The 21,524-nt window shown below is 41.0% G+C and overlaps 1 protein-coding gene across 2 annotated transcripts; it reads right to left on the bottom strand.

Annotated features, from left to right (window-relative positions):
* Positions 1–213: 213 nt before the first annotated feature.
* rfc4 (replication factor C (activator 1) 4) lies at positions 214–20,346 on the bottom strand. 2 transcript variants are annotated; one of them, XM_067995079.1, is made up of 11 exons: positions 20,303–20,346; positions 18,248–18,373; positions 15,518–15,596; positions 14,237–14,316; positions 13,086–13,205; positions 10,254–10,397; positions 7,984–8,104; positions 4,863–4,988; positions 3,132–3,212; positions 1,596–1,712; positions 214–718 (listed from the first exon to the last, which is right to left on the bottom strand). In XM_067995079.1, the coding sequence occupies exons 2-11, from the start codon at positions 18,364–18,366 to the stop codon at positions 623–625; spliced, it is 1,083 nt and encodes a 360-aa protein (XP_067851180.1). In that variant the 5' UTR covers positions 18,367–18,373; positions 20,303–20,346; the 3' UTR covers positions 214–622. The 2 variants fall into 2 exon arrangements, with proteins under 2 accessions (XP_067851180.1, XP_067851179.1); XM_067995078.1 differs by lacking the exon at positions 20,303–20,346 and adding an exon at positions 19,989–20,296.
* Positions 20,347–21,524: the final 1,178 nt, after the last annotated feature.

Below are 21,524 nucleotides of genomic sequence, written 5' to 3'. Positions count from 1 at the left end.
ATGAGACGCACAAAAAGTATATATTATATATAGATACAAAGATAATAGGGAAGTCCAAGAACCATACAAGACATACAGAAATAGAAACACAGAATGGGAGAAGATAGGAGAAATTAAAAGACAGAATGGAAGATAGATGATGAGAGAAAATGTGCAAGACTGAAAGAGAGGGATAGGAAGTGGGAAAAACAAAATGGAAGAGAAGTAGAGCAATTTGTAGGAAGGAAGTCTTTTTACTACTGTACACGAGCAATCATACAAAAGAACACGTAGCAAAATATTGTCTGGCATTATCATTTCAGTATAAATTTGAAAATCAATTCAGCAGCACACATATAAAATAATTTTTGGTTTAGCTTCTTCCCATCACACAGTGATGAGTCAAAATTGGTTGTGCACTATTAATACTAGATTTGCTGAAATACTCATACAGCCAACAAATTATTACATTTCAAACTTAGAAACACTTTATTTTGCATGAAGAATTGATCTAAAAGCTATGCAAGAAACTCAATTTGGCTGGGATCTTCACATTGTAAATTGACCTTTCAAGTCCTTGTGGGATTAAATAAACGGGAAACAAGTTATTTTGTTCAATTGCTGCTTGTCTATGAAGTTTGATTTAACTGCTCTGTGTAAACTGTTGCATAATAACTGCAGAAAGACCAATCATCTGTAGGTACTCATCAGCACCATCTGCCAAGCACTTGTCAACTTCCTGAAAAAGAAATGAACCACTTTTAAAATGAAAGTATCCCAACATTCTTTAAAGCTAATTATATATTGCTAGAAATGGATTGAGAAGTAATTATATTAACATCCATATTCTGAAAATAGGATCCCACACAGGCACCCAGGACAAATTTTCGAGCATTCAATATTGTATTTCTGTGGTCAAAATGAAGATTTCCTCTCCATGGAAAATCTTTCAAATAAATTTGCTAGTGCATTGAAAGAATACTAGCACCAAATCAAACACTGGGATCAACAAAATATAGTTATATAATTCAAGATACAACATTAGGTAAAACCTTAATTGCTGGCAAATTTTTTTGCTGGAATTGGGGCTGGGTCATGAGAACACCTGTTGGGTTCAGAAATGTGAAAAAAAGGACAAAAATAAATGGAGATCACAGCTATAGTTTTAACTTTTTTATAAAATTATCAAAGTACAAAAGATTTACTAGAAACAGTTACGTAAGTTCTCCCTCAAATAAAGACAAGCCCCAATTTCATAGAAACACTCCCATCTAATCAATTCAGTCTTTCCATCAGTTGGAGAAATGTGAATTCCACTATAAATTATGTTAAACAGGTACAATTATGTAAATTCTGTCCAACAGTATCAAACTAGTGATCAAACTCACTCTTCAATGACTAGCGAACTGCACTCTATTATTTATTACACTAGCGTTGTCAAGTGGGGATCAAGACCATTTATAAGATTAAAAAGATGCTTTCCAGAATTCAAAAGTCAGGACTCCAAAGGTCCATAAGCATACAACTGAATGGAGCTAGGCCAAGGAATTTGGATATTCCACTGAAACCAGGGAAAGAGGTAAAGCACAGCTTTGTTCATTTCACTCCATACTTACTGCTAGTTTTAGTGTGATTGCTGATTTCTGTTGGTCGTTAAGATCCTCTTTATCGATGATGACTTCATGTAGCTGGTTGATTAGCTGTGTTGCAGCATAACCTTCATTAATCATATTCTGAACAGCAAAACACAGTGGATAAATAGAAGTACTTTGTACATACATCACATTGCAAATAGCCAAATAGTAAACATCAGTGTTTTCAGGTTGCAATGCAGTTCCACAAGTAATACCACACCTTGAATACTTTGTCTACATTGGCACTTTTCATGCAAGGCTAGAAATCATTTGATCACACGGGGCATCAGAGTGGAGACCTATCAGAGTGGAGACCTATTTAAACAGTGAGAAATTTGGCACGTGGAGGACAAATTCAATCAATACATACAAGTAGCACTTCTATGTTCCCACTCCAGATTTTTCCTTTCTTCTCTTTAAAGTGTTGACTCATTCTGGGTTGTCATTCAACGAGCACCAGCAATCAACATGGGCATTCTTCATGAGCGTGCTTATATTGTGACTGTTGGCACACTATTTGCATGGAGGGCATCACAGCTGAGTCAGATCTGTCCTCATTCCACATTTACATAAGCATCATTTTCAGCAGGAATCACTAGATATAGGTTAAGGAGTAAGAACCCTAGTCAATATTTTGTCACCTTAGACTAGGGCACTGAAGCTAATTGGAGCTGTTGCCCAGGCGGAATCAGCTAATTCAGCTTGGTACTATATCAGACAGTGTCTTTATCCATGAGGCCAGAAGAGCCAAGTAGCATTAAGCACATTTATGATTTTAATTTATATTAAAACATAATAATGCAGTTTCTAAGAACATAATAACATGGTTGGTGCACCAGGTTTAAATACAGTCCAGACAGGTGGCATAAATGTTTCATTACTCCATTTTGAGTGATCATAATGTGAGAAATAGAAATGCTGCACACATACAGTAGGTGGTACTCTTGAGCTGGAGTAATACAGAGGGGCCGTTTCTCTTTGTCTAACACAGGGTTCACCATTAAATTTTGAATGTCTGTCTTACCAGATAACATTAACCAGAAAAGAACTGCTGACCCTAATCAATAAATCTAGGCAGTTGTATCTTTTTTTCCCCCTCCATCATCTTCTCTATTCTCACTCATTCAAAATAAAACGATAAAAGTATTTCCAGCAGTGATGTCACTCACCTTGACGAGCGGAAGTCTTTTATCTAAAATTTTAAAAAGGATGAAGATGAGACCCCTCTGTCTATCTAGCTCACCATATCAGCCCCAAGCTTAGCTCAGCACTCAGCCCCAACAGTTTAGCTTGGCCTGGTTCATGCTTTCCAGCATATTTTAACAGAACACTAAATGGATCTCAGTGCCCAGAAAGACACTGGGTGGAACTTTCAACTTTGGCAGAGGCGGAAAACGGGAAGGAATGGATCGGCTGCCCGCCCAATTTTCCTTTCCATTGGGGATCCGCTCCAACGTTTTTATGCCCCAGATGTTGAAAATTCCGAATGATTAATACATGAGGAATCTTTCTCCTTACTTTTACTACAGTTTCCAGTTTTTCAAACGAGCTGCTGTGACAAGCAGCTAAAAGGCTGTCAATCATTTCAGGCGGCACAACCTAGAAAAGAAAAAAAAACATGAAAAATATTAACTAACAGTTCTCTTCCTTCGCAAATTGTGGGTGTGTGTGTGTGTGGGGGGGGGGTGGAGGATAGGATGAATAAATGGGGCACAAGTTAGGCAGCTGAAGAGAGCGCATTCTATACCTCAGATAGAAAGGAAAGCTCTGAAACTTTGAAAAAGGTTTGAACCCAACAGATTCAGAAACATGGAAACTTCCTCTCCCCCTCCTTATTTCTGTTCTCAAGATAATGTAAATTACAAGCATTAGCTTGGCTCAGTTGCTAACACTCTCACCATGGGGTCAGAAGGTTGTAGGTTTGTGCCTCAGTACAGACTTCAGCACATAAACTAGGCTGATATTTCATTGCAGTACTGCATTGTTAGAGGCATCATCTTCTAGATGAGATGTCCCTTCTGCCGGCTCAGGTGGATGTAAAGATCCCATGATCTTTACATCAAAGAGCAGGAAGATCTCAGTGTCCTGATCAATGGTCATTCCTCAACCAACACCACAAAAGAATGATTATCTAGTCATTCATCTCACTTGCTGTGTGTTGGCCTGCATAACGATATTGATTACACTTCAAAAAAAAATTCATTGACTGTAAAGAGGCTATATGAATGCAAATTATTTTTTTCTATGCTATCGAACGACATCATGGCATGGTATATAATCAAATTGATATTAATCTATGATGGGAAAAGCCACAATAAAAATACTCAAACTGGATGGAGCGACACTCAAACATTTTGTACCACTGAGTGGTAGAAGACTTTTTTTTTGTTCTTGGGATGTGGGCAACGCTGGCAAGGTAGAATATATTGCCCATCCCTAGTTGCCTCGAGTGCATTAAGAGTTAATCATATGATGATGGACTAGTCACATATAGGCTAGACTGGGTAGGGGTTGCAGGCTCCCTTCCCTGAAGGACATTAGTGAACAAGTTGGGTTTTTATGGCAATCTGGCAGTTTTCATAGTCTTTCTTTCTGGTGTTAGCCCACAAATTACCAGATACATTGAATTCAATTTTGCAACTTTACACAGTGGGATTTGAACTCATAACCTTTGGGTCGTTAGTCCAGTTCCATAATCACTACATTACAGTCCATTATTTCCCACATGCACACTCCCTGATTGACAGGTGACTTCCCATATTAGAGGAAGGGGAGGAAATCTGCCTGCTTCTACAGGCAGTGAAGTGATGCTCAGGGAGACAGAAAAATGTTAACTAATCTTTGCTTTGGGCTTGTCTTATATAAGGGGAAATGTAGGACCATCAGTAGTGATCAATATATGGACCAAAATACTAGGATACTTCAGCTGGGATAATTAAAAAGGACACCCTTCCTGTTGGGTGACTTAAATCAGAAACCAATGAGATTGCCCCTTAAAAAGGTCCCAAAAGAAAAGTTTGAGGAAAATTGGACACTTTCAATTTTTTTGAGGATGCCAACAGGATGAAAACTGCATGACGGAAAAGCTTTCCAAAGCACTGCAGTAAAGTGAAATAGGGCAGATACTGGTAACAACAGTAAAAGAACAGAAGATGGCCAACTGCTCTTCAAGGGAAGGGCATATAGGTTCCTGCCAAAAACTCAACCTGTACCTTACCCATTGTATATGGGCAGAAAAAGCTTTCCTACCCCAGCAATTTCAGTGATGACTTGTTCTGTGATGTCTTTCCCTCCTGTAAGTCTTGTTGCACACTGCAGGTAAGTTATTGCCTTTCTCAGGTCTCCTTCTGATACATTGATAAGAATAGTGATTGTCTAGAAAAAGCCAACATGATATAATGAAAACATCTGCTATCTATATCAATTGAAGACTCAAGTCATCTACCTTTATGTTCAATGCAAGGAAACCGTACCAAAAGCAAAATCCAGATCAACTACAGTAACATCAATGCAATGGTGTGGACTCATTCCAGAGGGGGATCCCCTTGGTCCAAAAGTCACACCAGTGCAGCTGCTGCACTGTTTTACAGCTTAATGTCTCTACAGAAGATTTCTGAAAATGGAAAAAAAATACATGCACAAATTAGCCCTGAAAAGGAAGTATTCCAGCATTTATCTTGAAATTGTTATTCAACTGTAGGCAAAGTCCTTGAAGACTTAGTGTAACTTGCTTTAAAAGAGTTTGATTGATGGATTGTTGTTCATTTTGTACAACAAAGGTGTACTTCCTGTTTCCTTCAAGTAATAATCTGCTGCCTCCGTTAAATTTCCAGTGTCACCTTATTCAACCCAGTACACTAAGGAAGCAATTATAGGATGCATCTATTTTCACCAAGTAATGCATGCTAATTAAATATTATCTTAATAACCAAAGTTGACATTTCTTGCCTCAAAGCTGAATATCTGGACTGTGAAGAGGCTGCAGAACCAGAGTTGGCTAAGCGAGAACTGATGAGGAACCCAGCACGCTGTGCATCCCCGATCACCAATCGCATCTACTCTGTCAACTTTGATATACAAGACGCTCCACGGTGTATCTCCGTTTATTCTCACCGTGAAGTGAGACTCTTTTTAGAATTCCATTTTTGGTTGAATTCTGTGCTCAACAAGGTGAGGCAAATCAGGGGTGAGGAAAGGAATTTCTTCTCCCAGAGGGTCGTGAATCTTTGGAATTCTTTACCCCAAAAAGCTGTGGAGGCTGAGTCATTGAATACATTCAAGGCTGAGTTAGACAAATTTTTGATGAGCAAGGGAGTCAAAGGATATGGGGAAAGGGCGGGAAAGTGGAGTTGAGGTAAAAATCAGATCGGCCATGATCTCATTAAATGGAGGGGCAGGCTCGAGGGGCCGAATGGCCCACTCCTGCTTCTTTTTATGGTCTTATGGAACGTGTTTCCACTTTTGGCTCTTAGCGTCAGGGTTAAGCACTCTCGGGTAAGGTATAACCCTAAGTATACAGAAATCTATCTCTGAACTGTCCCAACAATGTGTCCTAGCCCTTCTCTCAGAAGGGCAACTGAATCTGCCACGTCCATTTTCCACATAAGCCATCCTCATTTTGTGATGTGGATTGATGCACATGTGGCACCTCAAACACAATTCAAGCGGGAGCATTACAGCCAACAGAGAGGAATCATTCATCCCATGTCTACAGTAGATTGCAAGCCAGATCCCAGAGCCACCTAGTTTCTCCCAAACCCCCCAAAAAAACCAACCAAACAAATCTTGTGAATGTTTGACACTCAGCTATTGCTAGGACACTAACCTAGAATCAGAGAATGTAAGTTTTCATGATATAGATATGTTGAATGGCATCCCTAATCTGTACTCAGCTTCACGAAAGATCATGAAACCACAGTACTGATTCCTGAATGGGGTTTGTTTTAATAATAACCTAGTGGAAAAATTACTGCTGTCTGCTTGAAGTTGCTGTCATTGTAGAATTTAATCATATATCTCAGGACAATAGAGGACATAGAAAAGGGACTCTGGAAGGGAATGTTTATTTAATTGGCAAGAAGCTATATGTACTCAATACAATGTGGAAGACTGTTCGAGATTTGGAGCAGACAATTTGAGTTTACAATGAGCTAGAAGCTAGTTACAGCCACCTCTAATTAGATTTTTATAATATTGCACACAGCTACTCATGTAATTTTGGACAAACCACAGAACAAGAGCCCAACATCACCAATCACCATTACTGAGATTTTAAATAAGTTAATTGTATTTTCGTCCTGTTCTTTCTCTTTGTGCTTTTGTGAAAACCATTCAATGTTTCTGGCAGTGTGCATTAAAGGAGTGAAAAGCTGAATGCTTATTGTAGAAACATTTCAGTTATTGTAGTCAAGAATTATCCTGCCCAAGTTATGCAAAGTAGCTGTGTAACACAAGAAATGTACAGGGGAGAAAGAGGATTCTTCCTCTCTCTCTCACCAAATTTTAAACATGTACAATACAAGGACCAACACAATAGGCTCATTTTTATGATGAACACCATGCCTATTGTAGGATAACCTCTGACCAAGAGACCAGATATTGCTGGCCGTCCTCCTTTTTCCAAAATATAAAAAGGTTTTTTTTAAAATCAACAAAAACAAGAGGAAGATAGAACTTAAAAAAAACAAGTAGATTGCTTTCCCTTTAACTTCAAGAAGTTATTTTTTCTTTCCCCTTTCAATTGTTATTTTCTGGTGCTCAAGGTGAGGGATGTCATTTCTGAGACATGAGCATTTGGACTTTTAGGTAATCAGTTTCAGCATTAAACACTCCCAAATCATGTAAAGCATAGGCAAGTTACAGGATAAAGCTCCCCTTACTCGGCCCAACAATGTGCTTTAACTCCAACCTGTGATCATCAACATGAAGTTATGGAGGAGGGGGGAAATGAGCAGCTAGTAACACCTGCTGGAAGAGTGCAAGTGCACGTCAGGAGAGGACATGATTAGTCTCAACCATGATGTCCCTAACAGCTTAACACACTGCCAACACTTATCATTGGGGCTCAGAGCTCCACGAAGAACGGCCACTGGGGCAAAGCATCAGAGGACTGTCAATACCTGTGGAATCAGACTCGATACAAATCATTGTTTTCAGGAGAGATGGGGCATGGGGAGAAAATGCCAAGAATTTTTTTAAAAACTTATAGCATTCTAAAGATTTTGTGAATATTTAGGGTGGTAGAATAGAAAGACATATAGATGTCAGTGCAGTGGCCCTAACCTCTAAGTCTGAACCAAAGTTAAAATCACACTTGGCTTCCTCATCAAAATTTGAGCTCCAAATATACCTTACAACCCCAGACACCTACTTCACTGCTGCAATGCACATTCTCCTTCTCACAGATGTCCTGCAACCTTTTTGCTTGTATACTGTCTGTCAGAGGTTTAAAACGGAACTTGGAACATCGAGAGGTCAGTGGTTCAATTATCCTGAAACACAAAGAGTCTTGAGTATTTGTCATGCGTTAGCAAACAAAGCAGTTACAAATGTTCCTTATGGTGACTTCACTGGTCCCCATAATTGGAGCCAGGTATTATCCTCTTTGTATTGTACCAAAATACATTCCACAAACCCTCTGTGCAGCAACATGAATAAATATGGTTATATTGCAAATCCTTTTCATTTTGGTCCGTTACCTCATCTTTGCACTTTGCCAGACAGGTAGACGGCACAGTATTAATGATGCACTGACTAAACCGTAGAACCTTTAAGTTGATACATTTGCTGCATCTGTGACCATCTTTATTTAGAAGAGAAGTTAATTCTCTACTCAGCAAAAAAAAAGAAAAAAGCCAATGGGTTCAACAAAAATGAAAATTCAACTTAATTTAGTCCCTGTAAACAAGAGATCACAGATCAGTGGGTTGAACATGCTGAAGATGATTCCCTGGTCCAACATCACCTAACTTGTCTGCTATATACCAGCTGTTGGAAATGGATATTTACAAAGCTCCTGCAATTGAACAAAGAAACAGGACTAACCCATACGGCCCCGAGCCTGCTCCGCCATTCAATACGATCAAGGCTGATCATCTACCTCAACTCCACTTTTCCGCCCAATCCCCACATCCCTTGATTCCCTTAGTGTCCAAAAATCTATCAATCTCAGTTTTGAATAAACGACTGGGCATCCACAGTCCTCTGGGGTAGAGAATTCCAAAGATTCACAACCCTCTTAAGTGAAGAAATTTTTCTTCATCTCAGTCCTAAATGGCTGACCCCTTATCCTGAGACCATGACCCCCAGTTCTAGACTCTCTCACCAGGGGAAACAATCTCTCAGCATCTACCCTGTCAAGCTCTCAGAATCTTATAAGTTTCAATGAGATCACCTCCCATTCTTCTAGACTCGAGAGTATAGGCCCATTGCACTCAATCTCTCCTCAGAGGACAATCCTCTCATCCCAGGAATCAATCCAGTGAACCTTTGTTGCACCCCATCTAATGCAAGTGTATCCTTCCTTAGGTAAGGAGACCAAAACTGTACACGGTACTCCAGGTGTGGTCTCGCCAAAGCCCTATATAATTGCAGCAAGATTTCCTTACCCTTATACTCCATACCATTTGCTTTCCTAATTGCTTGCCAATCAGTAGGCCAATCAGCCTCTCAAGCCTGTTCCGCCATTCAATGAGATCATGGCTGATCTGTATCCTAACTCCATCCACCCGCCTTGGCTCCATATCCATTAATACCCTCGGCTAGCAAAAATCTATCAGATTTAAAATTATTAATTGAGCTAGCATCTACTGCTTTTTGTGGGAGAGAGTTCCACACTTTGCATGAAGAAGTGTTTCCTAACTTCTCTCCAGAATGGCATGGCTCTGATTTTAAGGTAATGTCCCCTGTCCAAGACTCCCCCACAGTGGAAAGAGTTTCTCTCTATTTACCTATCAAAATCCTAAAAACCTCAATCAAATCACCCCATAACCATCTATATTCAAGGGAATACAAGCCTAGTTTATGTAATCTCTCCTCATAACTTAACCCTTGGAGCCCTGGCAATATGCTGGTGAATCTGCAGTGCACTCCTTCCCCAATATATCCTTTCCAAGGTGCAGTGCCCAGAACTGTACAGTACTCCAGATGTGGTCTAACCAGGGCTTTGTAAGGCAGTAACAAAACTTCCTCCCCTTTGTATTCCAGCCCTCTACATATAAAGGCTAACATTCCATTAGCCTTTTTTCATTATTTTTTGTACCTGACCACCACATATTTATTAAGTTATCGAAGAAACTTAAAACCCAACTCTGATTATGAACCTCTCAGTGATGCTACTTATCTAACAGTTATTTTTCTCCATTTAATAGCAAGAAGAATGGTGTGAGCAAACCCAGATTAACCCAACTCTACAACTACATTTTAATTACAATTTGTTAATGTGTAACAAGTACTTAAGACTCAAAACAGAGAGGTTGAGATAAGTATAACTCAATATTAGCATCTGTCTCAACACTAATGTTCTAGCCTAAAAGGACTCAACTGAAAAGCAGTTAAAACAAATGTAGAAATAATAAGTGAACTGGTTCTGCACCAACACTTCATACTATGTGACATTTTAAATAGTTATGGTTCTCCCACCTGCTGATATAGTTGCAGATGAGGCAGAAACGTGTGGTTTTTGACTCTTTTTCCATTGTGCGGCGGAGAGCAGCCTGTGCAGCATTCGTCATAGAGTCTGCTTCATCCAATATAATTATCTTAAACGGTGGAGCAGGTTTTCCACTGGAAGAAAGGACATAAACTGGATAATGGACTTAGAAAAGTCTTCAAACTAGAATCACATTCATAAAAGGAGTCAGCACCACAAAGGGAACCATTGTAGCTCCAAGTGCTGTATAGCTATGAAGACAAAAGGTGTCATAGAATCATAGAAGTTTACAACATGGAAACAGGCCCTTCGGCCCAACATGTCCATGTCACCCAGTTTATACCACTAAGCTAGTCCCAATTGCCTGCACTTGGCCCATATCCCTCTATACCCATCTTACCCATGTAACTGTCCAAATGCTTTTTAAAAGACAAAATTGTACCCGCCTCTACCACTGCCTCTGGCAGCTCGTTCCAGACACTCACCACCCTTTGAGTGAAAAAATTGCCCCTCTGGACCCTTTTGTATCTCTCCCCTCTCACCTTAAATCTATGCCCCTTCGTTATAGACTCCCCTAACTTTGGAAAAAGATTGTGACTATCTACCTTATCTATGCCACTCATTATTTTATAGACTTCTATAAGATCACCCCTAAACCTCCTACTCTCCAGGGAAAAAAGTCTCAGCCTATCCAACCTCTCCCTATAAGTCGAACCATCAAGTCCCGGTAGCATCCTAGTAAATCTTTTCTGCACTCTTTCTAGTTTAATAATATCCTTTCTATAATAGGGTGACCAGAACTGTACACAGTATTCCAAGTGGTGGCCTTACTAATGTCTTGTACAACTTCAACAAGACATCCCAACTCCTGTATTCAATGTTCTGACCAATGAAACCAAGCATGCTGAATGCCTTCTTCACCACCCTATCCACCTGTGACTCCACTTTCAAGGAGCTATGAACCTGTACTCCTAGATCTCTTTGTTCTATAACTCTCCCCAACGCCCTACCAGTAACGGAGTAGGTCCTGGCCCGATTCGATCTACCAAAATGCATCACCTCACATTTATCTAAATTAAACTCCATCTGCCATTCATCGGCCCACTGGCCCAATTTATCAAGATCCCGTTGCAATCCTAGATAACCTTCTTCACTGTCCACAATGCCACCAATCTTGGTGTCATCTGCAAACTTACTAACCATGCCTCCTAAATTCTCATCCAAATCATTAATTTAAATAACAAATAACAGCGGACCCAGCACTGATCCCTGAGGCACACCACTGGTCACAGGCCTCCAGTTTGAAAAACAACCCTCTACAACCACCCTCTGTCTTCTGTCGTCAATCCAACTTTGTATCCAATTGGCTACCTCACCTTGGATCCCGTGAGATTTAATCTTATGTAACAACCTACCATGCGGTACCTTGTCAAAGGCTTTGCTAAAGTCCACGTAGACCACGTCTACTGCACAGCCTTCATCTATCTTCTTGGTTACCCCTTCAAAAAGCTCAATCAAATTCGTGAGACATGATTTTCCTCTTACAAAACCATGCTGACTGATCCTAATCAGTCCCTGCCTCTCCAAATGCCTGTAGATCCTGTCTCTCAGAATACCCTCTAACAACTTACCCACTACAGATGTCAGGCTCACCGGTCTGTAGTTCCCAGGCTTTTCCCTGCCGCCCTTCTTAAACAAAGGCACAACATTTGCTACCCTCCAATCTTCAGGCACCTTACCTGTAGCTGTCGATGATTCAAATATCTCTGCTAGGGGATCCGCAATTTCCTCCCTAACCTCCCATAACGTCCTGGGATACATTTCATCAGGTCCCGGAGATTTATCTACCTTGATGCACGTTAAGACTTCCAGCACCTCCCTCTCTGTAATATGTACACTCCTCAAGACATCACTATTTATTTCCCCAAGTTCCCTAACATCCATGCCTTTCTCAACCGTAAATACCGATGTGAAATATTCATTTAGGATCTCACCCATCTCTTGTGGTTCCGCAGATAGATGACCTTGTTGATCCTTAAGAGGCCCTACTCTATCCCTAGTTACTCTTTTGCCCTTTATGTATTTGTAGAAGCTCTTTGGATTCTCCTTTGCCTTATCTGCCAAAGCAATCTCATGTCCCCTTTTTGCCCTCCTGATTTCTCTCTTAACTATACTCCGGCAATCTCTATACTCTTCAAGGGATCCACTTGATCCCAGCTGTCTATGCATGTCTATGCCTCCTTCTTCTTTTTGACTAGGGCCTCAATCTCCCTAGTCATCCAAGGTTCCCTACTTCTATCAGCCTTGCCCTTCACTTTATAAGGAATGTGCTTACCCTGAACCCTGGTTAACACACTTTTGAAAGCCTCCCACTTACCAGACGTCCCTTTGCCTGCCAACAGACTCTCCCAATCAACTTCTGAAAGTTCCTGTCTAATACCATCAAAATTGGCCTTTCCCCAATTTAGAATTTTAACTTTTGGGCCAGACCCATCATTCTCCATAGCTATCTTAAAACTAATGGAATTATGATCACTGGTCCCAAAGTGATCCCTCACTAACACTTCTGTCACCTGCCCTTCCTTATTTCCCAAGAGGAGGTCAAGTTTTGCCCCCTCTCTAGTCGTGCCATCCACGTTTTTTCCTCTAAAATGAAAGTTAATTGATCATTTGCATTAGGCGTGCCAAGCAGGACAAGTGGCAGTGATCACATACATGGGTAGTTTTTGAGGAAAAGAACACATGGTTTTATTGTGTCCCAAAATAATAAAATCACCCTCTCTCAATACCTGTTTAGTCCTCACAGAAAAGTTGCAACTTACTCTGAGCGAGTTCCCGCAACAGTCAATTGTGCAAAATTTTTCACCTTCTCTCGCACAACTTGGATGCCACGTTCGTCGGAGGCATTCAGCTCAAGAACTCTCTTGCGGTACAATTCAGGCCTGCAAATGTTTCACAATCAGATGTAATGTTAGTTCATAGCCATCAGGAGTCTGGTGAGCCATAATCTTGTGGGTTACACGTTTCATGCAGGTTATAAATTTGATGCTACTTTTCAACAGTCATATCCTCAATGCATTTCAAGAACTTAAGGTTTCTCCTGCTGCAAGGAGGGCAAGACAGTGGGACTACACAGATCTCAACAACAGTCACTGGGCCTCCATCCCTTATATTGTATGGGGTCTCCCTGTTCTATATCCTTTTAAACATTAAACAGTTTAAAAATATAAATCAGTAGGTGGGGTCTAATACATAGTTAAGTAATATCTGCTATGACCAGGGAACAGGGTTGAAGAAGTTACTATGCCAGACCACAGCCAGGGATGGAATTATCAGATACAGGCATTAATCTAAGGCAATCCAATAATTACATAAGTGTATTCTAACTCACACTGGGGTCTATTTTCTTGTGTATTATATTGAAGAATTATTTTTAACTAGAATGTCATTCTTTATGAAATGATGTGGAGATGCCGGTGATGGACTGGGGTGGACAAATGTAAGGAATCTTACAACACCAGGTTATAGTCCAACAAATGTATTTTAAAATCACAAGCTTTCGGAGATTATCCTCTTCGTCACCTGACGAAGGGGATAATCTCCGAAAGCTTATGATTTTAAAATAAATTCTTTATGATAAGTTAAGGAAAAAAATTATTTTATTAAACTTTGACAAAGATATGCCTCACTATCAGGCTGATCTTGTCTAAATAACTTGTCTGATCAGTTTCCCTAGCAAGGACAATGCTATCTTGTATTTATACAAACACATTCAAAAACAAACAAAAGGAATACTTAAATATTAACAGGTTGATTTTTTAATATTATCCCTGATTGTAATGTTGAATTGATTTTGTTCCACACATAAATCTAAACTGATTGTGGCATAAGGTATATAGAAATTGTTTCCCTTCTGCTAAACCCAACATTATTGAATTCTACTTTTTTTCTAACAAAATCCATGTCACCTTACCCAAAGAGTTCTCTTGCTGCAGCCAATATCGTAGAAGTTTTTCCTGTCCCAGGAGGTCCATAAAAAAGCAGATTGGGAAGCTGCAAAGGGAGGCAAAAGCATTTTGCAAAAAAACATTGCAAACAAAAATATTTTCAGGTGGACTACGCACTAATGTATTAGAACACCATCCTTACACCTTAGATGTGTGTTAGAATCCAACACAAATGGTATGAAAGTCTCCTCTGTGTGTAACTGTAATTACAGGGTAATCTCAACTTAGACCCTAGTAGGTACAAGTGCCCATAATTTTACACAAACTGACAATCGCAAACTCCCCCAATGGCTGAGTGGATAAATAAACCACTGTGTGTGGCACTGAGCCACTCAGAACAGTATGGCCCTCGGTTCAGTCTCTCACCTGTGCTGAGTTTGTTGAACTCAGACAGGGTGGCAATAGTGGAGCTACAAATGGCTTCAGTGCCTCTGGGTAGGGAGAGGAAATCAGCCACAATTCATGCTTCCAGCTCATTAGACAGTAATGGAGCCACTGAAAGTTTTTGCACGTGGACCTTGAGCATGGATAGCTTTTTGATATGTCAACATACCCATCACCCCAATTGGTGAGTAGCCTCACACACACAAAAAATGGCCATTTAGTTAAAGTGCCAGAGGACTGCTTGTGAAACTATACATCATAAGTAGACGTGTTCCTTTCATAAGCACTGACATGGAAAAGGAAAAAATAAAACATATTAATCAGACAATTGGAACCTAGGTCTCAGATATTAGATTATAATACTATGTGCCATGTAATCTCCCATGCAATTTCTTTGAACAAAGATATAAATAGAAACAGTCTTGTTTCAGGCAAACATGTGACCTCCCGGACTGGTTTCGATCAACTGAAGGTGTTTGTTCCAGAAATATTGTTCCAGAATATTTTTCTCCTTATTGGCCCATGGCTTTTTTCTGTTTTTTTGCCCCTCCCAAGAGATTACATGGCTGTGGGAAGGTGGGGGAGCAACTGTTCGGTCATGATGCTCCGGCCATCGTGGTGTGGGGCAGGCTTGATGGACCAGCTGGTCTTTTCCTATCTGTCAACTTTGTATGTTCGTTAATATGTTTGAAATATTATTTATGATTTCATTTTGAAACAGTTCCTACAATTTAAGGAGCAGACGCAACATTAAAGATAGAATAGTCATGTGTGTAGATTAGGACGCAGGTCTACCATTTGGAAGGCACTGAACCAGAAATTAACAGCTACTTCAGCTAGGTTGAACTATAAATGACACTCACATCAGCTCCTTCCAGTGATTTCTTGAGCACAGCCACAACTTCCTCCTGAAACGCCACTTCAGCCACACATTTTGGACGACTGCATGCAAAAAAATAAGATTAACAAGTCAGACTTTAGGGGAAAATTCAATTCAAACATACACAAGTTTATTTTTACAAGTTGCATCCATCCCCCAAATAACAAAAGAGTTTATTTAGGTGTTCTCATCTGTCCTGATACAAGGAACATTAACAGGGTAAAAGAGCAGATACATTTTTACAGGTGGAAAGCGTTCTGTCATGTGCTCAGCCATCATTATTAACTACTCAAGTACTTCTGCAGAGGCTTCCATGCTGATTAAGAGCAATCCCTTGGATTTTGTGAAACAGTGTGCAGACAGAAATATTTAAAAGGATAAGGACTGCTGAACAGGAGTTTTATTTCACAGATATGGTAGATTGTTAACCAAAATGGAAGAGTCAATTTTTTAACACTGTCACAATTATTATTTCAGTATTTCAGCATTGGCCATAGAAACGGTTTCAATGTTATTATTTTCAAAATATATCTTTTTGCCCAGCAAGGTTTTCTTCTAGGAACATAGGAACAGGAGTAGGCCATTCAGCCCCTCGAGCCTGTTCCGCCATTCAATGAGATCATGGCTGTTCTGTATCTTAACTCCATGTACCTACCATGGTTCCATATCCCTTAATACCCTTGGCTAGCAAAAGTCTACTAATCTCAGTTTTGAAATTTTTAACTAACCTAGCCAACAACTTTTTTTTTGGGGGGGTGGGGGGGTGGAGTGGGTAGGGAAGAGAGTTCCAGATTTCCACTACCCTTTGTGTGAAAAATTGTTTCCTGACATCACCCCTGAACGGCCTAGCTCTAATTTTAAGGTTATGCCCTCTTGTTCTGGACTCCCCTCACCAGAGGGAATAGTTTCTCTATCCACCCTTTCAAATCCTTTAATCATCTTAAACACCTCAATTAGATCAACCCTTATGTGAGTAGGCGACATCGCACCATCCACATGAATGTAAATATTTTTCGTGCAGCATGTCAAAATGTCACAGAAGAAAATGATAAGATACACGTTTGCACCCGTGATCGTCCACACAGCAGGATCCCAATCTCAGCTATGCTGCCATGGCAAGTTACTAAACAGAAGCCAGGCACCTCTTCCTCTTGCGCACAATCCTGGAAACTGTTTCAGCTTAACATTGGAGGAAATCTGGCAGCAGGCAGCCCACCTGCTTTCTGAACTAGGATAGTGGGTGACCCAAGAAAGGGGAAGATGAAAACAAAACTTACAAAAGAGGGGAGTTTTGCCCTTTTAAAAAAACTGTCCCTCATTCATCTTCCTAAATATTTATGTCTGTTGAAAAGATCTGGAGAGTATTAAGGCCTCCAATAATGACACACTTCCACCTGTAAGAATGTAGATATGTTTTTATATTATTCTAATTCAGAAAAACTAATCTAAACAGAATTGGTTTAAACAGTGTGCTGGCAAATCCTGTTTTTTCCCATCAATGACACTGATTACATTGGGGAGATGAATTTCAGGGCCGAAGACATTGTACTGTAAGGATCGGCACATGTAGATTATTTAATAAATAAGCTAGTTGGATAATATGGAGCTAAAAGGGTTGTTAGGTTAATACACATAGGCTTTTAAAACACAGGCTTTTGATCACAGCAGGGGGAAATGTACGAGAAGGAGATTACTGCAGTATACAAAAGGCAATAGATTCCCTTTACTATGCAGCATAACATCAAAGGTTTGTACAACAAAGCTATGGCTCGGGAAAAGCAACGCTAGGAAGTAACGGTATGGTGTGACAAGACATGGGGCTCCTCAGTCCTGTCTAGCAATCTGTTCAAAGCTCTAAGGGTCATAAAACACCTGGTAGCGTTCAATCCAGCAGGAACTGGACCATAAAAGAAAATGGTACAAAAAGAGATACGTTTCACTCAGTAGGAACTTTTGCCTACCTTCAAGACCAGGTAACGTGAATAGGCTTGGATAAGCCATGCGTGCGATTTTGCCTAGAAGTACCTTGCACACATGGTTTTAGACTTGGGGCTAAATGTGTACTATTCTGTATGAAGTTTTAAGGTGAATGTTTTGAAACAATAATAAATGAAGTTATTTCTCAGACATATTGCTGTCTCTAGCTTTTTGAATCTGTTAAGAGGATAAGGAAGGAATTATCCCAACACCATCCTTTGATCTCAGGAGCAAATAGCACAAATAACATTTTTTGTATGAGGCAAAGCAATAAGGCACAACCGGAGGGAACTATGACAAGGAAAGAGGTTTCAAAGAACTGCCTTCTTCTCCCTCCCCAAATGGCTGCAGTACCACACAAGAGAAAACCGTGAGAATTTATGTTGTGGCGCCGCAGCAAAAGCCTAGAGTTTCAATGCATGGCATATTCTGGAAAACTAGGCAATAGTTAAGAACTCTGCCTGGAAGATTTCCACAGGCAAGAGAAGCAGCTTGTGAAGCTTCACCACTGACTTTCCCTCCACAGCAATGAAGAGAAGTTAGCATTATTCAGTTCTGAAATCATGCATTGGTATCATTACACACACACACACACACACACACACACACGTATATATTGTAACGTACACCACTGAATCTTAATTATTACTGCCATCTATTGTCCTCTATGTTATTAAGTGAGAAAGGGGCACTCATAGTTGCGTACATGCACTACAGAAAGCAAATAGTTTCTTACTATTTCTCCACCCATGGAACTGATTTTTGCTTCTTGTTCTCTCCACTGGTGCCTGCTGCGACTTTCTCTTTTGCTGGTTTAGTACCAATAACTCCAGCTCCTTTTAGAAAAGCTTGCATTTTTCACCTTCAAACAGAAATTGCAAATGATTAAATATTTCTTTTCAAAAAAAAATTAAGAGGCAAAAGAAATCAAAAATCAATGTGCACAACTGACAGCAACAACACTGAGATTAGAGGCTGCCAATGTTCCCAAATGACAAGATTGTGATCACAAATTATGAGACCTTAAACTTCGGCCCTGTCTGTCCTCTCAAGTGGACATAAATTATCACACTGCATCATTCGAAGACGAGCAGGGGAGTTCATCCAGTGCCCTGGACAACATTTATCCTTCTACCAGCACCATCAAAAACAGATTAACTGGGCAGTCATCTCATTGCTGTTTGTGGGACCTTGTTTTGTACAAATTGGCTGCTGTGTTTGCCTACAAACCAACAGTAACTACACTTCAAAAGAAACTAATTGACAGGTCCTTAATTGGGGGTATCCTGAAAAGCACATTCTTTCTTCTTCCACAAATAACAGATATTTCATTTTACAACAAATTACTTATATTTTCACTACTTCTACATCTCCCCTTTCCACTCATGATTTCCCGCCTGAAAAAAAACACCTGCTCTTTGTCTCTTTCCAATTTCTGGGGTGATGCACCTTCCCATTTCTCTCTCTCCCTCTGTACCTGCTTGATATTTACCATGAAAAAGGGTACAGTAGTGTAGCAGTTATGTTATCCGTCTAGTAATCCAGAGGTCCGAACTAATAATCCAGAGATCACGAGTTCAAATCCCAACATGGCACTTTGAGAATTTCAATTCAGTTTTTAAGAAGTGGAAATAAAAAAGCTGGTAAAAGAACTTGCATTTATATAGCACCTTTCACATGTTCAGGGTGTCCCAAAGCGCTTTACAGCCACTGAAGTAGTTTTTGAGGTGCAGTCACTGTTGTAATGCAGGAAACGCGTCAGCTAGGTTCCACAAACAGCAATGTGATATTGACCAGATAATCTGATTTTTAGTGATGTTGATTGAGGGATATGTATTGACCAGGACACTGGGAAGAACTCCCCTGCTCGTCTTCGAATAGTGCCATGGGATCTTTTACGTCCACCTGAGAGGGCAGACGGATCTTCGTTATAACGTCAAATCCGAAAAACGGCACCTCCGACAGTGCAGTGCTTCCTCAGTACTGTACTGAAGTGTCAGCCTGGATTACGTGCTCAAGGAGTGGGACTTGAACCCACAACCTTCTAACTCAGAGGCGGGAGTGCTGCCACTGAGCCTCGGCCGACAGTAGAAAAGTGACCATCAAACTATCGGATCGTCGGGAAAAGCCCAACTGGTTTGCTTATGTCCCTTAAGGAAGAGAACCTGTCGTCCTGGCCCATATGTGACTCCAGTCCCAAACTAACGTGATTTACTCTTAACTGTCCACTCCATGGTATCAAATGGGCAACTAAGGATGGGCAATAAATGCCGGCTTTGCCAGCGATGTCCAAATCCTGAGGATGAATTTTTTAAAAACCTGACAGATCACAAGCCCATTGCACAGATGAGGAAAGCCTATTCAGCCCATAGAAATCTATGACCTCACCCCAGCCCCCACTCCCCTCCCCTCCCCTCCGATATCAGAGCATCCATTTGCCTCCTGAATTCCCAGCAACTACACATTGTAGGACCAACCTGCTGCGCCACTTTTTCCTGTCTCACTTAATGATCATTTACTCCAGGTCCAATGTGGCGCTGTCTGCGAGCCCGGATTGAGAGCCTTTTTGTTTTTATTTGTAATAAATCAGGCCCAGGGAAGTGTACGACCTCACGAGGCTTCAATGGGTTACCCGGGCCCCTCCTGGAACTAAAAGGCCACCGCGCCCCGGTCTTTCCCGTTCCCCTCGGTCCCGGGTCCGGTATCTCTGTGCCACTCTCTCCTCCTCCCGAACAGACCCGCTCGGCAGCCGCCGCTAAACTCCCGCCAACACACTGAAACCACCTCTTACGCATTTCCGGTGCTGTGCTGTGTCCCAGTCGCTATGTCCGGGTGCCTCACGAGTTGCCACTTTTTGATTCCCTTTGTGTCCGTGACTGTAAAGGCTCCTGGACTTATTCTGACAATCTTCCACTTACGGCTTTCAAAAAATAATTTAAAAAAAAAACGAGGATAGAACCTCAACCTTTCTAACTAACAGATCTAATTCCGTGAACCGTAAACTCAGCTCCCCTCACTACTGTTGAGCCACCTTCCTGGGGTTACCATGGAGATATCCTGGCAGCGGGCAGACAGGTGACAGCAGCTCATCCAAATCTCCACTCTTCAGGTGTCAGTTTATTCGACAGTGGAAGCATCACACCCAATATCCACATTCTTCTGCAAGGGTCACTGGACCGCCATCTGGAGCAGGAACCCTGGCTGATTTTTCCCCTCCACACCTTTGGGATGCTGAGGCAACTGTAAAGGCTCTTAACTACTGGCTTGGATGAGATTAGCTAACTCAACACAGACCAGGGACTCTTTTGGAGTAAATGGTTTGATGGTATAGCATGCAGTGCCTTTACCCATTTGGCCATAGGGACTATTTTAATTGGACCGGTAAGGTGGCATTGGGTAACCCACTGCCGCTAGGACAAAGACAGCACTACAAGTGACCCCTCTCTTGAGGAGGGCACCACCATTACAACATTAAGATGAATGTTCCAATCAAACTAATAAATGTTAAAAAAAAACATAAAGCTAAATCATAATCCTGTTACTATTATCAACAATACAGTTAACGTCCTGCACTGCCTACTAGGCATGGGAGGCCTTGAGTGTACTGGTGGACACCGCATGATCCCTGCCCAGGGCCACCGAGCACGCAAAAGGCTGCAGAAGAGAAGCAGGCAGGCATCTCTGGTTTTACGCATCCTTGAACTATGAATGGTGGTTTTGGCCAGGTGCAGGAGCAAACCCACGAGGAGGTCTTCCAACCTGCTTATGCTCCCCAAGTACTGGGTGACCGAAGATCAGGAGTGTTGGGCTAAAGTTTAACCAAACGTTGAGCAGCAATTCCTTTAAATAATGACAGAGGGCTGGAACCTATTGCACTGCAATTAATTATGGAAAGCGTTTTCCTCCAGGTTGCATAAGGGACAGATGGTCTGGGTATCCGTAAAGTGGTTCAAGATAATGTTTGATGTCACGGCTCCATGCAGCATTCTCCATCCCAGGTCCTCAATGGTGCA

Source organism: Heptranchias perlo, chromosome 13 (genome assembly GCF_035084215.1).
Source record: "Heptranchias perlo isolate sHepPer1 chromosome 13, sHepPer1.hap1, whole genome shotgun sequence".
In the NCBI taxonomy this organism is placed as follows: domain Eukaryota; kingdom Metazoa; phylum Chordata; class Chondrichthyes; order Hexanchiformes; family Hexanchidae; genus Heptranchias; species Heptranchias perlo.
Note: the sequence above shows the minus strand (reverse complement) of the source record. Positions and strands in the feature narration are given on the sequence as shown.